General features: G+C 39.5%; 1 protein-coding gene across 1 annotated transcript in view; it reads right to left on the bottom strand.

The window, feature by feature from the left end:
* MUC5AC (mucin 5AC, oligomeric mucus/gel-forming) overlaps nucleotides 1–13690 on the bottom strand; it is a 61160-nt gene extending 47470 nt beyond the window's left edge. Inside the window, exons 1-9 of the mRNA XM_081854671.1 lie at nucleotides 13587–13690; nucleotides 8802–8927; nucleotides 5445–5516; nucleotides 4548–4809; nucleotides 3985–4099; nucleotides 2875–2965; nucleotides 1597–1706; nucleotides 1160–1376; nucleotides 464–589 (exon numbers count right to left, since the gene is read on the bottom strand). Coding sequence (XP_081710797.1) covers nucleotides 464–589; nucleotides 1160–1376; nucleotides 1597–1706; nucleotides 2875–2965; nucleotides 3985–4099; nucleotides 4548–4809; nucleotides 5445–5516; nucleotides 8802–8927; nucleotides 13587–13659 — 1192 coding nt within the window. The 5' untranslated portion in view covers nucleotides 13660–13690. The remainder of the gene's footprint in view (nucleotides 1–463; nucleotides 590–1159; nucleotides 1377–1596; nucleotides 1707–2874; nucleotides 2966–3984; nucleotides 4100–4547; nucleotides 4810–5444; nucleotides 5517–8801; nucleotides 8928–13586) is intronic.
* Nucleotides 13691–18053: the final 4363 nt, after the last annotated feature.

Here is an 18053-nt window from a genome sequence, read left to right on the forward strand (position 1 = left end):
CATTCACTCTCAGCAAAGTTCACAGGAATTTCTTTTCCCCCCTTTCTGCTAATACTAGAACTAAGCATCACCCATTTTAAAAAATGAAAAAGAACGATCTTTTTGATTGTATGTATTTCTAGTTTGCCTTTCTGCAAGAGTGTATGACCTTTCCAGCAAGAAGTATTATAAAATAATTGAAAACATTTTAAAAATAAAATTAAAACATGCAAAGAAGTGTGCATATATTAAATTTTTAATTTGCCTATCCACAAAAGCACTCTATAAAGATATGTAGAAAAAACAAGATCCAAAATAAATCCAAAAGTGGGGGGGGGGATTAAGAACCACCCTTAATTTTCATAGCAGAGGATAGCAGTCATGACTATCTCATTTAAAACTGTAACTGAGGAAGCTGTTTTCTATGGAAAGCTATTAATATCCAGAGCCCCTGCTGTCAGCCTAATGTTGTTTGTTGACTTACCTGGTGGACAAAAGCAGCCATCTGTACAATGATCTTCACAGAGCTGGGACCTTTCGGGATTGGTACAAGTATTAGAACAGGGGGAGCCACATTCCTGGTGCACCATATTGAAAGGGCATGTCTTGGCTGAAAGGAGACATGAATTAAGAAACATTAGATGACCCGCTATGTAATTTTTGTGTTGGTTGTTTTCTTGAGGTGAAATTGCTTTAAACAAATGGTGTTTTATGTTCTGGTGATTTTTTTTTTTTTTTTTAAGCAGGAGTATGGAAAACAAGCCCAGTGAGGGGAAAATTAAGAAACTGGGTATATGTATACTAGGCAGAGACAAGAAAGCATACTTCTAATACATGAAGAACTGTTGCACCAAACAGGGAAAAATTGTGTCTTCTGCTGCCCCAGAGGACAGGACTAAATCAAATGGGCTTAAGCTACAGGGGGTAGACTTCAGTGGAACAGGAGGAGAATCTTTTTTGATGGAAAGTTCTATTCAAGAATGGAATCCATTGCATGGGGTTGGAGAGTTCCCTCTCTCACTAGAAGTCTTTAAGCAGAGGCTGGGCAACCATCTGTTGGGCTTACTGGATTTTTGTATTAAGCAAAGGATTAGGCTAGACGGCCTACAACAGTGCCCCCCACATTATGATTAATTGAGTCTGACCCAGAGAGGCGGAAGTGCCTTTCAGAGATACTTACCACACAGGTCTTCTGTCCTCCATTCCATTGGCAGTCCGCCAGCATGGGCACATTGCCGGGAATATTCAGCAAAGGTGTTGCAAATGCAGTAATCAGTGGCAGACTTATCACAGCTGCACAAGTCTTGTACGCAAGCATCAATGTAATCTTGTACTTCAACCAGTGCATTGCAGCCCATGAATGCTTCACCAGTCAATACTGTTTGGCAGACAGTACTCTGGAAGTAGGAAATAGACAGTGTGTGTAATCAATGGGCTTCATAAAGCGCCAGTTAGCTATTGAACTACTACTGATTTTAACCAATGATATTTGTAAGTTAGCATTTATTTCCAAAAGTTCATTGTCTCAGTGTCTTTTGCATTCCCTGAAGACAAAGCAAAGGGAAAGAAAATATCAGATCTCCCTTAAAAAGAAGGTACAACAAAAAGAATCCTTACAAACTCCTGACTGCAATTGCTTGCAGCTGAAGGGGCAGGATCTTGGCATTCTTCGGTGGGTCCATCCATCTTCTGCATGTTTCCAAACTGCACAGGATTCAGTTTGATGTCTGCAATAAGTATGAATAGCATTATTTTCAAAATGGTCATCCTAAAATTGTAGGTAGAGCAGGAGTAGATAGGGTACAGTCAACCCTACTGGTCCAGGGTGGCAAAGGCCACATCTTTATTTTCTTTATGCCAGATAAGTTTGGCAGATGGATGTAGAAGCAAGAGCTTGAGCCCATGAGGTGACAGCCAGGTCAACTACTGGAAAGATATATTTTAAAAGTCCCCATCCCTACCCATTTACCTCAAGAAAGCCCAGATTCTTGTCCCATACCTATGCATTAACAAATTCCAAGTTGTGATTAATCTAACAGCTATAGTTCCTACTAAGGTCAATGAGGTTAAAGTAAAAACACCCACATCTGTCTGCATCATCTTGTTGGCAATCCCAACCAAGATGCCTTCCTGGCCACATCAAACCAGAAGTTGCTCAAGATCCATGGTGCTGGATGGGCTGTTATCCTTTAGGACAGATGGGTTAGTGTATAAGACCAAAAACAGAATGTAGGTCTGCCCTCTTTCAAACTTCCATGAAGGAATCCTACCCACGTCTGCCTTGAAAGATCCTGCATCCCAGAATAGCACTATGTAGTGGCATAGGTCAGGGAGACAAGATATAGCCAGGTCAGAAACTTGGAGGAGGATGTTCTCTGCTACATCATTACTCTCCTTGCTTGACACAAACTCAGGAAAGGGCCATAGCTCAGTGGTAGAGCAAGTGTTCTACATAGAGAAGGCCCCATGTTCAATTCCTGGTGTCTCCTGGTAGGACTAGAAGAGACCCATGTCTGAAACCTTAGAGCTGACACCAGCCAGCATAGACAGAGCTAAGCTAGATGGACCAATGGTATAAGGCAGCTTCCTATGTTTGTATATTCAAAGTTGGGAGCCCCGTTCCCACATTAAAAAAAAAAAAAATACTCATGTTTTAAAGATGTAATAGACCATTTACAGAATTAGCTACAAAAAGACAGGGAAAACAAAGACTGCAATTTTTGCAAGAGATCACTTCAACAGACGATCCTTGGTCCTTTTAAAATGCCACACAGCCTTTCACAAGTGTTTGCCAATATAAACATTGCCATCTTACAAATGAACTTTCAGAAACAATAACAACAGAACTGCCTGTGTGCGTTGTTGTGTGTGTATGTGGGGGGTTTGTATACTTACTGTTAGAAACAAATTCATTGAAAGTTGAGATTCCATTGAAGTCTCCACAAAGTCCACAAGTCTGATTAGCATATTTCTCATTCAGTTCAAGCTAAAACAAATGGGGGAAGCAAGAGATAAGTATAGTGAAAGCACAAAGTGTTGAATATGATGAATAAAAATGAGAGCTGATTGGTGGTTTTGCATGAGAGTGGTGAACAACTGATGTACAGATGAACCCAATATTTACAAGCTGATTGAGCTTGTAAATATTTACTACCTGACTGAGCTAAATTTGAATGGCTCATTTTGATTACTCTCTATTCTTAGAACAGTTTCCCCTTCTTCCTTGAACCCTTCCCCACCACATCATCTTCCATGTTGGTCTGACAGGCTCCCCAACCCCCTGGAACAGATTTGAGTGGGGGCATGTGGGCCTGAAGAGAGAAGAGGGAAATGAAAAAAGAAAAAAAAAGGAAGCACACTCATCACTTCTGCCTGTAGGAGTGTCTGGTTAGTGCAATTCTGCCCCTTCAAGTTTTGAACCAACCCACTGAATTAAGATATTAACATGATGAAACACAATGACAGGACCACCAAAGAAATGATCCAAGAGCTCAAGAGAGCAAAAGGATATATTCTGGTTCTGGTTCACAATATCAGGCAAGACTTATGAAGTCACTCATGAGTAAAATAAAACAAAAACAAAAAACAACCCTTTTTAAAAAATCTCAAGAGTTGTAGCTATTTTTACATTTCACTTTTAAAATAGTCTGAATTTAAGTGCTGGATTGTGCTTGTGCTTTTATATTCTAAAGCGTGTGGCTCAAGACCTTTCTCTAAAAGATATGCACTCAGGAATGCTGATTACATGAGAAAAGCGATTAATTTTTAGCAACAGCTTTCATCTTGTTTCCCCCCTCTTTACTAAGAAGAAGGTAATCTTGCGTTAGGTAATCTTCGATGCCGAATACAGGCAAATTTGTTTTTCCCTAATTTCAAAACGAAATGGAGGGCATCACATCTAAACTGCAAATACTTTTAATCACCACTTACTTGCTAACAAACACAAGATAAATAGTGTCATGGTTGTTCGTTACAAAACAGCATATTGAGCATTCATATTCTTACCAGAAGGCCATCCTCTTGGTTCCACATGATCACCAAGCCTAGCTTGGAAACAATTTTCAGGTAACCTGAGACTGTCTCCATCAAGATTCCCAAGTGGCTGTAGGGCAGCTGGACACTGGGGATAAAGCAAATTGCAACTGAAGGTGGCAAATAGAAAACCTCTCATTGACAAAAACCTAATTCATATTTTTAAGAACATTCATGGCATCCCTTCAATATAAACAGACACATGGTTGAAGCATATGAAACTACCCCATTCTTATATGACTTGAAGACTGATGTGGCCCAGGTCTAACCATGACTATTTTCATGCAAAGACACTTTTCTCTTAACACTTTCACTTATAAATCAGCCTTATTCCAGCACTTTAGGTGCCTGATGATAGGATTATGGCTCTCTGAAAACACTGGAGCCTGTGAACTACAGCTACAACCAATAAAAGCTGTGGCATTTATAACCCACCTTGGACTATGCATAGCTGTTTGCTCCTGTACCACACAGCCACTCTGTGTTGTTGGCCCCAATAGCATTAATAAGGTCGTTAGTAAAGTAACTGAACTTACTGTTCTGCATTGACAGTAATGGAGTGTGGGGTCAGTTCAATGGCTGCTCCATCAATTTTTATGATGATATGGCTGATAATGGCAGCATTCTCAACCACAGAGCGCCTTATTTGGATGTTGAAGTCTTCATAATCAGATTTGCAGTGGGAGGAAAAGACGTAGTTGCAGGTGCCAGGGAAATGGTAGATGTCCCCATCAAAGGTCTTGAAATGGAAGTTGCCCCATGTGCTACACACTCTCCCATTGTGAGCAGAGTTTCCGGCTGTGGATTCAAAATAATCTGTAAGGTTCTACCCAAATCCTTCGCTCACCCACCCACCCACCTATCCATTCATCCAAGAATCATCCTCAGTTTATCTTCAAAATCTACATTTCTATAAAATATGGCCACACGATATTCTTTTATTTGCTCTTGATCTGTTGTTTGACCTTGAAGGGAAGCCCATGGGTTGTTTCCCTTTCCTTTGTTTCTTCCTAGTCCATTTCTAACTGATAGGATACTAAGGTTCAGTTTTGCAATCTTCCTTTCTGGAATACACCTGCTAAAGAGCCTTTGAAGTGAATGGAATGGAACTTGAATCAGTGGGAGGAATACAACTTCTTGCTAATGAAATAGTTCCATCAAGGAAAGCATTTCAGCTTGCCATATGGAATAACCCCCCTCCCTTCCACCCCACCTCCCCAACCCCAATCTGGGCACTCTCCCAACTCACCAGAGCCAATGGTGGTGGGGGAGGACACAGGGGAGATGGGGAAGAGGAGCGGGGGAAGAGCCCCATTGCACAAGTGGAAGTCCTTGCATAGGGCTGCCACTGATAGGACTCATTTGTTGAAGTTCACCTAGTGAGTGGAAGATTATTGTCTAAAACACAAGAATGTGGTTTGTGGTTTACTTACCTTTCACAGCCAGAGTTGTTCTCATGGGAGGGATGATGGTCACAGGAGGACTACGAGATGATTTGACAAAAGCTGATGGAAATAAATATGATTACAGCTTGTACCAGCATTTCCATAATGAAATAACAGAGAGATATCTCCAAATCCATTTGATGAATAAAGCTCTAATGCAGCTCCCCCCTGCCTGGCGCTCTCCAGACCTTCTGAACTACAACTTCCACAATCTCTTACTGTTGGCCTTGATGGCTGGGGCAATGAGAGTTCAACTATGATTCTCAATCCCCCACCCCTTCTATTCTGGATAGTGTGGCTTATAAATGCAAATTCTAGTGAGCTATTAAAGGATTCTAACGTAGAGGCCAAGTGGCTGGTGATGAAATCCTGAGATTTGTCATACTGACAGCCCAATTCTGTGCATAGTTTACCTGAAAGTGATTCCCCAGTGAGTTTACTGAGATTTCTTCTCAAGTAAGTAGGCACAAAATTTCTGCTTAATTTTTTTTTCTTAACTAAGTGTTCAGATATGCACATGAGGAAAGTATTGGTGTAACACTACCTACCACTTTCTGCAGAAATAAAATGTCAAAAGTGTTCTGTCAGAATTGGCACCAAATACAACTTGTCAAAATAACCAAAATGGTGCCAACTTTACTCATGTAATGAGGCTTTTCTCATGTGGAACATACGGTAACTTGAATATGATACCAGCCTCTTCCAGGTAAAACTAGTCACATTGAAAATTAATTGCTTTCCCTTTGCTTTGTGAAAGGGCATCACATACACTGCAAGCAACGTGAGAGGGATTAAATCCTTTCACTGTGTTTGGCTCAAACAAAATGTGATTATGTTTTATGGAATATCTTGTTTCTGAACTTGCATACAAAGAGATTTGCACTGAATGTATCTAGGCATAACAAACAGCAGCATCTATAATAGCATGGTCTTGGTCTGGATTACATGTAACATGAATCCATCATATGTTGAATCAGAGTTGTTTGTTTGAATATTCAAAGCTGTAGTCAAACAGATTAAGCATCATTTGTTTTCTGGTCACAAACTATGGCACACCATGGTTTGTTGTTGGCTTTTCAGCCATAGCTTATTTTAACAAAGGTTTGTCATTTTGTCCAAACCCAGCAGCCTTGCTGCTTTACCTTGGTTCATTTGGCCATCCTGCCTGAGACAATTGCCAAGTTACAGAGGCAGAAGGCTAGAAACAAAACATACTTTGGGAAAATAAACTGTGGCTTGCTTACTATAAGATGATATGCTGTGGTTTGTTAACCTAGCCATGGTTTAAACAAACCATGGTTTAACTGTGTGTGTAATTATAGTCGTTCTGTGTTGCTACACTGAAGTAGCAGTTCATTAAACCTGGTGTGAGAGGAAAGGATATCAGCATTTGAGGGTTTCCCACAGGCATCTGGGTGGCCACTGTGAGAAGAGGATGCTGGACTAGATGGGCCATTGACCTGATCCAGTAGGTTCTCCTTGTCTTAGCCTCTTTTATCATTTCTGAAATCTCATTATGGGCTAGCCATGATTCAGGAATTACTTCCAGATATTCCTACATCAGTGCTTGCCCCTTTGCAGTAAAAACATAGATTATGTTCAACACAAGGGCTATTGCAACATACAAGAAGAGAGGAAGAAATAGCGGGTTTCCTCCCTTCCCACTAGAATTTACCAACACTTGTAGTTTATGTGGGACTGAGGTACCAGTCATATGCAGTTTTTTATGTAAGAATTTCTACAGTTTGAAACATAAAGCTTTCTACAGTTCCCCCAGAAAGTCCCTCTTTTCTGTGTTGTTGTTTGTTGTTTGTTTTTGTTTTTTTTGCAAAAATATAAAAGATAATGAGATGCAGAAAAGTTATATAAAAAAATTACTTAGTGCAAGACTTAGCCTGCCTTTAAAAGCAATACAAAACTAACTCCGTGTATCTTGGATGATTCAAAATGTCAATAGTCCTGATCTTTTATAGCTCCTACCATAAATAGAATACAGTATATGAAATGAATACCATAGTTTATTTTAAGAACCACTTTGGTTATCATTTGCATAACTTGTGTCAAAAAAATTTACCTAAGAATTCTTTAATTCTGTTTAACTGGGCAATATCCAAAGTTAGTCATACTCAGAGATGACTCATCAAAATAAATTGATGTAAGTAATTAAGTCCATAAATTTCAGAGGGTCTACTCTGACTTCGTTGGCTATTCCCCATAGTTTGTAGATTGCACAGAGTGTGAAACCCAATTAATGTTAGATTAAGGCAAAGCAAGAGATAATCACCTATTTCTCAGAACAGATAAATTTGTAAATTGCACAAGGTGATAAAAGCCAGTGTTCAACAGCACATTTAACTCTTCCATTGAATTTAAAGGGGCTTTGTATTGTTTTTAACACTCAATTGAAAGCCGCCCAGAGTGGCTGGGGAGACTCAGCCAGATGGGCGGGGTATAAATAATAAATTATTATTGTTATTATATTACAGTGTTTGACTTTGGCTGGGTCATGGGCTGTGTTCCTTTCTGAATCTCTTTATCTTTGGCTTCTCCCTGTCAGTTCTGTTCAAGCTGTCATTCTTACTTTAGCTAAAAGGGAGCCAGTTTTTAAGCATATTATGTAAAATGGGCAATTTGCAATTTATTGTAGAAGCGAAGGTGATCTAGCCGGTGAGCCATGCAAACAGCTTTCTCTAATTATTCAAAAACACAATCTAACATTCTTAGGCATTTCCAAAATGATAAAATTACTATGCAGATATGCTGGACCTGTCCCAGTTGGGAGTGATGCAGTTTAGAACTTCTAAGCACAAAGGGATGTATTTAAATGTCCCACTATCATGGGTGTACCACATGGGCGTACACCCATGCTCACACGTAATATATTTGTGTGCTGCGCAAACACCTATGCAATACAAACATAGTTCTAGATTAGATACCTGCCTCGCATGAGGGTGTTTGCTTGCTCTTTGACTGATGGAAATTAGCATAATCTCAAGATAAACAAAACTTTATCCACTGTACACTATCTAAGAATCAAGCCTTAACACCCTACATGTTCCCAAAGATAACAAATTAATAGCTTGAGGAGCTCAGTTTTCATTTTCAGAGCAAAAAGGAGCAGGTGCAACTCAGAGGGGTGTGCAAGCAATCACTTTGTGAGCTAAAGCAGAAAACCTTTAGCTTCAGTATTGCCTCATCTCTGCCTACTAAGAGGCTGGGGTGCAAAACTATGTAGAGATTTAAAGCAGAGACCAAGAATATGGGAAAGACGGAAATAATTATGGCTTGGCAATTGCAAGCATATCTGGCTAGCGCTGGAGTCCAAATGAAGTTAGAAACACCTACGGTCATCATGTGTCGGCTGCACAGATGGATAGTCGTAATTTGACTGCTGCTGCTGTTGATCATACTGCTGGTCTTCATACTGGGATTGCTGGTCTTCATACTGGGATTGCTCAACCTGGGTGTTGACTGTGGCAACAGTTAAAACAGTGAGAAAGGGACTGCAACAATTCTGCTAACTAGCAAAAGGCAATGGCACAGGATTTGACCAAACTTTAATTCATTTCTTCATTAAAAATATTTTTTCCTGGCCCATCAACTTAACAGCTAACAAGCAAAACTACATTCAAAACATCATAGGTGGGGGAACTGGCATCAGCTCAAAATACAATTTTCAAATCATCAACCAGTCTCCTAAAGCCATTCCCTTCCTCTTTCAAAAGCCCAGCTAAACAAAGTTGCTTTTAGCATGCTGTCTGAAACCAAGAATTGAAGGGGCTATGTGAAATTCTCAGGAAAGGGCACTCTGAAGTCTAAGCATCAGTATTTTAAAAGACCTGTCCTTTGCTTCAAACCGTGGAGGCATATTGTGCATGGGTGTCTCAGCACACAGGCAGACTCACTTACAAGTAGGCAGACCCACAGATTTGATCTCATGCTAGAAAAATGAATTTCAATAGAGACAAATGTCAGGTTCTACACTTAGGCAGAAAGAACCAGCTGCACAGGTTTAAGATGGGGGACACCTGAAAGACAGTAAAGAACGAGGTTTCATGGATAAAGAATCGTTATTTCAAAGCGAGATTATAGGTAATGATACGAAAAATTTATCAAAAATGTATAAACTGTTATTGGATTGGAATCTGGTAGATGAAGAAGTTAAGTCGGTAATGATTAGTTGGGCAAAGGATGTGGGCCACAATATACAATTTGAGGAATGGGAAAAATTATGGAAGGAGGGCTTAAAATTCACGGCATGTATGACGTTAAAAGAGAACACGATGAAGATGTTTTATAGATGGTATATGACACCGGTGAAATTGGCGAAGATGTATAAGACATGCAATAGATGCTGGAAGTGTAAGGATAAGGAGGGTACTTTCTATCACATGTGGTGGGGCTGTGGGAAGGTGAAAGACTTCTGGGAGAAAATATACAATGAGTTAAAGAAGATCTTAAAGTATACGTTCAGAAAGGAGCCAGAAGTCTTTTTACTAGGACTAATAGGAAAGGAAATAAAAAAGGAAGACTGCAAATTCTTTAGATATGCAATCACAGCCGCAAGAGTGGTATTGGCCCAGAGATGGAGACAACAGGAAATACCGACCATAGAGGATTGGAGAACAAAATTGTTAGAATACGCAGAGTTAGATAAATTGACAGGAAAGATTAGATACTTAAGAGACCAAAAATTCATCGGGGACTGGGAGAAATATGTAGAGTATCTGGAATGTTTAAGTAAAGGAAAGATGACGCTTAAGGGATTTAAAGAAGCACTGTAAAAAAGTAATAAGTATTGATTAAAGGGAATAGGAGGAAAAGAGATAAATAATGTCAATACAAGATTGAGGAATGCGTAATGAAAGTGATGAATACGGATGATTTACGGGACAGCTGAGGGAAGTATGAAAGAAAATGTAGTGATGAAAATGATGTGAAACTACTGTATATATATATATTATTTTTCGTTGTTGTTGTCGTTTGTCTTGTTTTATGTTTAATAATAAAAATTATATGGAAGAAAAAAAAAAAGATGGGGGACACCTAGCTTGCCAGTAGTACATGTGAAAAGGATCTAGGGGTCTTAGTAGACCACAAGCTTAGCACGAGTCAACAGTGTGATGCAGCAGTAAAAAAAAGAAAAGAAAAAGACCAATGCTATTCTAGGGTGCATCAACACAAGTATAGTGTCCTGAACAAGAGAAGTAATAGTACTGCTCTGTTCCACCTTGGTCAGACCACACCTGGAGTCTTGTGTCCAGTTCTGGGCATCTCAATTTAAGGAGAATATTGGAAAGCTGAAAGCTATGCAGAGGAGGGCAACCAAGATTAGCAAGGGCCTGGAAACAAAGCCTGATGAGAAATGGTTGAGGGAATTGGGTATGTTTAGCTTGGGAATGAGCAGGCTGAGAGGAAGGATAATAGCCTTCTTCAAGTATCTAAAGGGCTGTCGCATGGAAGATGGACCAAGCTTGTTTTCCCCTGCTCTGGAAAGTAGGACCTGAACCAATGGCTTCAAGTTACAAGAAAGGAAATTCTGGCTAAACATCAGTAAGAACTTTCTGATAGTAAGAGCTATTCAACAGAGGAACAGACTCCCTCATAAAGTTGTGGATTCTTCTTCATGGGAGGTTTTTAGGCAGAGGTTGGATGGCCATCTGGCAGGGATGCTTTAGTTGAGATTGCAAGGGGTTGGACTAGATGACCCTCAGGGTTCCTTTCAAGTCTACAGGTCTATGATTCTACGATTATCTGTGGCTTTCCCATTTGTAAAGCACCAGATGCTTTCAGTTGTTAGAGAGTTCACTCCACTGGACAAAGCATGTGCTTTACCACTGAGCTCTGACCCTTCCCAGCAGAAGCAGAGTATCAAGGCAGCAGACCTTTCCCACTCTCCCCCTCACGCCACACAACTGATACTCTATTCAGATTTGTACTGCATGAACATGGAGGTTCCACTTAATTATTATGGTTAACAACCTGCTCTCCCTGACTGGTTTTCTGCTCTTCTTTCAAAGTCACCTAGGAGATGCCTTCATCTTGCAGCATCAAATTCCATAAATGTGTGTAAAGTGATGAAGGACTTTCTCTTATCTATCCTGAATCAAGTGCTAATCAGTTTCGTTGGGTAACTCCCTGTTCTGGCATGAGAGAGGGAGAAAATACCTCTCTGTGTCCACTTTCTCAACACAATCCATGCTTTTGTCAATCTCTAGAATTCACCCTTTAGTTACCTTTCTTTTCTGAAGAAAAAAGCCCCCTTCTTTTCTGAACTCACGTTTCCTGAGTGGGAAACTGCTCCAACCCATTAATCCCTTGAACTGACCTTGCCCAGTTATTGAGATAAGGTGGCCAGAACTGTGCAGAATTCATGTTCACCCACACTTCCCCTTGTCCCATGCCTAGAAAGCATGAGTCTCAGGAGTTTTCCACTTGCCAGACTGCTTTCCCTAGGAAAACCTGCCCTTTCCCACTGAAACAGAGCAATCAACAATTCATGGAAAATCCAGTTGACATTTGCTGTGATTCAGTTGTAAGGAGCTAGTTTCCCCAGAGGAAAGTGGTAGGACAAGATAAGTGTGGATAGGTCCTTTCAAGTGCAAGTACACCACAGACTTATATAAAGACACTGGTGTGGATCAAGAGACTTAGTGGAGCAGACCCACTGAATGGGGCTTATATTGGTCCGGAGGAACTTTACCCCATTGATTTGAAAGAGAATAAAGCATGATTAACTTAGTCTGGATCTAACCCATTATGACACATTGCCTATTCTATTTCCAATCCCTTTCATAACAAAACCCTAAGGTGGATTTTGCCCTTCAACTGCTGCAGCATCCTGAGTTGACCAAATCATACCAAAACATGAACCAGTTGAATCAGCCTTGGGCAGCTTCTTCTTCTGGACCACCCACCTTTAACTCCCCCCCCCCAAAAAACCCCAACAAACTTTCCCTTAGTTGCATACAAATCTTGTGCAATTCTCCCTGAAACAGCTGTCCTGGATTCTATGCTATTTCTTCAGTATAAATGGGTAGGAGATCTTAAATAAGGCAGATTTGTAATGATAGTGATGTAGTTCATTCCATGTAGCCTACACCAGCTGTCCTGTGGTGAAGTATTCACTGTATTTACTGATGCCCACATAGAAGATTGTAGCTGTAAGTGGAAACCATCCTGTTTCAATACACATTTGCAATTGAAGGGGAAGAGAGAGAAGTCATTAACTCAAGAACACTCTCTGTGGATGCACTGCTGAGGAAATAACTGGCTCTGGGCTTGGCTGGTTTAGTTTTCAAATAGCTACGTATTGTGCTATTTTCAGAACCTAGAGTTTGCATTCATTTTTGCTCTAGGCTCAGAAAGAAAATGTGAATGGAACTGGTTCACTCTTGAAATTGTTCTCTATCGAAGATGCTGATAGAAGGAAAGAAGCTTTCAAACCTGTGTTTCCCTTAAAAGTATTGTCTCATTTTCGCAGAGCATTTTAGTTCCATGGATCACAATGGTATGTCCCTTATTTCAGAATACTTTGATTCCATGGAAGGCCACAGAAAAATGCTCCACCGGCACAAAGTCCTATTCTGGTACCCCTTTCTGTATGGCTGATCTCAAACATAACTGGATTTAAACTGGAACTCAGTTCATCAAAGTCAGCAAGAGTTTTGCTACTGACTTCAAAAAGCTTAATGATGCAGTGATATGGTTTTACAAATAATGTATACAATTCTCTCTTTGCCTTATTAACCTGCCAGGTTTGCTCCTTTCGACAATCACATTTTACAAACCTCATTCGTACTAGTAAAAATCAATCAATCAGTGTCTGAGCATAAAAGATGAACCCAATTTTTAATGGCTTTTATACTGAGGCTGATCTACTTACTGATCATGGCCTATTGATCTACCAAACGATTGCCTCGGGGCACTGGGGCAGTGAATTTTATATCCCTGAAACCTGAGCATATTGTCTTTAGAATGGTGATAGGAAAATACAAGGCAAATATGTTTAAAGTCCTGATTAGATTTAATGAGGCAAAGCAAACAAAATCACTGTAAAGTCCTTCGGACCATGGAGAAAGCAGGCACTAGCTGTTGCCCAGGGAATGAAGTTCTGTTAAAATTTCCTACCTTTTTGGCATGTTAAGGCGATCACTAGCATTGGTATCCATAGTGGTATCCTTGCCCCCCTGCCTGTCCCCATCTTGGCTGGGATTCGGCAACAGGTACCGAACGACAGGCTTCTGAGGAGGCACCTGTCTTTTGATGACTCTTATATAGCAGGAGTGTGGACTTTGGCTCAGTTCCCAGATTGTTTCACAAGTTTCCTAAGAGGTGGGGCTTCAGAGATTTTTTAGCAGGTGCATAGGTAAATAGATGATGCTTTTTTTTTTTTACTCTGTCAGGGGCTGGCCAAGTGTATTTGCATCTGGGGAGGAGTATTAATTTTAAGGGATTTTTTTTTTCCTGTGAAGGAACTCAGGAGGAACAGGCAGTGGAGAACATCCTTCCCTTGAGGCTAATTTTCATTAAAACATTTTTGGAAGACCTGTAAAACAAATGTAATTTTGGAATCCTTAGAGGAAAGTGGTTGACTTACAATGTGTGTGTGTGTGAAAAAATTGTTCTAGGACATATCTCATGATTGCGGCTCACATAATTTCAGAAGAGGTTTTCTGTTGATTGCTGTGTTTGCTGGGAATGGCGTGATAACTCAAAATTACATGAAGATTAGCAGCCCGAAACTTATTTATTTATTTATTTATTTATTTATTTATTTATTTGCACAATTTTTGGACTACTCTTTCCATCTAGTCAGGAGTGAGTGCTAAAACTAACATTCACTGAAATAGATCATATTAAATAAAAATAAAAACAGAATAAAAATCAAAGCCAGGGCTGGCCCAGGACATTTTGCCGCTCCAGCCCAAATTGAAAATGCTGAATCCACCTCTTACTCCACAGCCACCATTATTCCAAGGGAATAAAAGGAGCCAGAGAAAAGCAGGTGGTAGGTGGGTGGGCAGTGGGTGAGTGGTAGTGGATGCACAGTGGCAGCACCCATCCCAGCTGTCTGGAACCTGCCACCCTGAGGTGATGGCCTCAACACACCTCATAGCCACACAGCCCTGATCAAACTGCTTCATAGCAATAGCCAGACAACATAGGCCATACTGAAAACCAGTAGAGATTAATGAATGGCATTGTCTTTTTAAAAGAAGTATTGAGTTTATGGTAAAACATTATTTGGGAAAATGCCCATTTCAAGCTCCACAAGTTGAAGGGTAACTGTCTGCAGTAGGGAGCACCCTGGACTCATGGTTTAGATTTAGAACCCTCATTATATGCACCTCAATTGTGTATCTCAAGTATATGGGTGGGTACACATTTAGGAAGGCCTTTGCAAATGGAAGACATGACAACTCCTCAATCCTTAATGTGTAAACATTCACATTCCCTCAGTTTGTGTGTTATTCTGCCCAGTAACCCCTGGCAGATCAGATCTTTGCTATTGCCGAACAGGTAGTATAACTTCCCATAAATATTTAGATATACTGTATATCTATCCATATGGTATACATAGAAATGAAAAGGGTCTCACTCACCATTTTTTCCACATAAAATTTTATGAGCCTGTTTCCCACGTTGCACAGCAGAAATATTTTACCAGCTCTGTAGCTTTACAGGAATTTATTTTAAGAAGGTACCATTGTATTCAGAACAATGTAAATGCTAGACAGTAAGCATTTTTGTAAGCAGGCCAGTGGTTTTATTTAAAAAACTATTACCTCTACCTGCTAGGCTCTTCGATACATGGCATCTCTTGTTGCACAAAAACGAGCACTTAATTCAACAGATCTAGCCCTGTAAGTCATGTTCTTGCTGAAGGGGATTTGTTTAGGCTTGGCAAATTTGTTTGAGCTGGGAGAGGGTGGTGAGACCTTTACAAGGTGACAGAGAATGTAATGTTTCCCTTGTACACCAATCGGCAGAATAATAAATTTGCACTGTACATAAGAATAGCTCAGCAGAGACCATCAATCACCTTTTGCTTCATGAATCAAAACTCTGGGAAAAACCTATTGGCTGGATTAGGGTTACAAGAGATATTAGACAGAAAGAATGAAGCCCAAACAAATGTGGACCGTGTCACAAATTACTCAATAAATTGGATTGTCAACAAGACTCCAAATTACTGGAAGGAAGTGGATTATAATAGCAGAACAACCCAACCAAATACTTCCATGTGAACAGTGCTACTCATTTCTGAGCTGTCTTTCACTTTAACTTAAGCATTTGTGTCTGTCAGCTAGAGACATTCCAGCCAGACAGGCTGATATGCATTATATACTCTTAGTTACAGAATTTATAGATGTGAGCTCATTTACCTCAGAATCCAGTGGTAAAGCTTGGACTGAACCACTTCAGGCTGTGCAGGCAGAACTAACAGATTAGCACATAACAACTGACAACTCTCTGATAGTCAAAATGAAAATTGGGCAGAATCCTTTACATGCTACCTATTCTGCTAATATATACTGGCAGTCTATGAGCAGTCTATGAGCAGAGATGTGTGCAAAAACCAACCATCTTAGAATAAATAACACTAATTAAATACATCTGCATTTTTTAGTTGCATAATTTAATTTGCTGTGAAGGCAAATTATGCCATCAGTAGATTTCTTAAATATTTGTACTGATTTCAGTCAAGGTTGAGTAACATCCTTCAGGCACAGTACACCCATGTGAAAGGTGCCATTAAAAATACCTGTTTCCATGGGCAGTCTGATTCTGTTTTTTCATAAATAATTTTTATTAATTTTCCAACACAAATATACAATTTTATCAAAATTTCCACAAATTTGGTTCTTTTTGGACTTCCTTCGGCTTCTCTGGCAATCATCCATATTTACCTCTCAATTACGCATTCCTCTGTTTATATTGCCATTAAACTTCCCTCCCACTCCTGTTTCTTTTTAACAATATATCTCAACTTTCACAGTGCTTCTTGAAATCCCGCCAGTGTTGTTTCCACATCACATATTCTTTTCAGATACTCAAAAAAATTCCCCCAGTCCTCGATGAACTTTTGGTCTCGAAGATATCTAATTTTTCCGGTTAGTCTGTCCAATTCTGAATAGTCAGTCAGCTTCAGTCTCCATTCTTCTATTGTCGGTATTTCCTCTTGTTTCCATTTCTGGGCCAGTAGAATTCTTGCTGCTGTGACTGCATATTGAAAAAGTTTACAGTCTTTTCTTCTTATTTCATTCCCTGTAATTCCTAAAAGGAAGGTCTCTGGTTTCTTTACAAATGTATACTTTAACATCTTTTTCATTTCATTATAGATCATCTCCCAGAAACCCTTCACTTTCTTACATTCCCACCACATATGATAAAACGTACCTTCTTTTTCTTTACATTTCCAACACTTATTACACGTCTTATACATTTTTGCTAATTTTACCGGTGTAATATACCATCTGTAAAACATTTTCATAACATTTTCTTTAAGTACCGTACAAGCCGTAAATCTTAAATTCTCTTTCCACAGTCTTTCCCAGTCCTCAAACTGAATATTATAACCGAAATCTCTAGCCCATTGTATCATTACTGATTTAACTTCTTCATCTTTGGTATTCCATTCCAACAATATTTTATACATTTTTGACAAAATTTTACAATTATTATTTATCACGTCTGTCTGGAACTTTGGGGCAGTCTGATTCTGGGATTTGGTTCATATGGCAACATCGGAAGCAGAAATATGAACCATAGAATCATAGAATCATAGAGTTGGAAGAGACCACAAGGGCCATCAAGTCCAACCCCCCGCCAAGCAGGAAACACCATCAGAGCACTCCTGACATATGGTTGTCAAGCCTCTGCTTAAATACCTCCAAAGAAGGAGACTCCACCACACTCCTTGGCAGCAAATTCCACTGTCAAACAGCTCTTACTGTCAGGAAGTTCTTCCTAATGTTTAGGTGGAATCTTCTTTCTTGTAGTTTGGATCCATTGCTCTGTGTCCGCTTCTCTGGAGTAGCAGAAAACAACCTTTCTCCCTCCTCTATGTGACATCCTTTTATATATTTGAACATGGCTATCATATCACCCCTTAACCTCCTCTTCTCCAGGCTAAACATGCCCAGCTCCCTTAGCCGTTCCTCATAAGGCATCGTTTCCAGGCCTTTGACCATTTTGTTGTGTTTTTTTAATAAATATTTATTGAAAGTTTTTTTTATAATTACCATACAAATAAAGAAACAAAGTAACACATATTGTAACATATTTTCTTAACTTCTTTGGACTCCCTCACATCTCCCGCTCCTGCGTTCCTAATTTATAAATATCTAACCAGCAATTTATCACCTTATTTCCATTTTTGTTATCTATTTTTCTAATGTTGTGTCTCTAATTTTAGATATCAATTATTCAAACCTTAAAAGTTTAAATTTAGCCTAGTACTTATCCAAAATTTGTCTTTTCTTAAATTTAACTTATCTTCATATTTCACTTCATCTAGCTTAATGGTGCCAAGTTATTTATAATCTAGCATCCTTCTTAATATTCATACAGTTTACAATGCTTCTGTAAATA

Source organism: Podarcis erhardii (genome assembly GCF_964252035.2).
Source record: "Podarcis erhardii genome assembly, chromosome: 1".
NCBI lineage: Eukaryota > Metazoa > Chordata > Lepidosauria > Squamata > Lacertidae > Podarcis > Podarcis erhardii.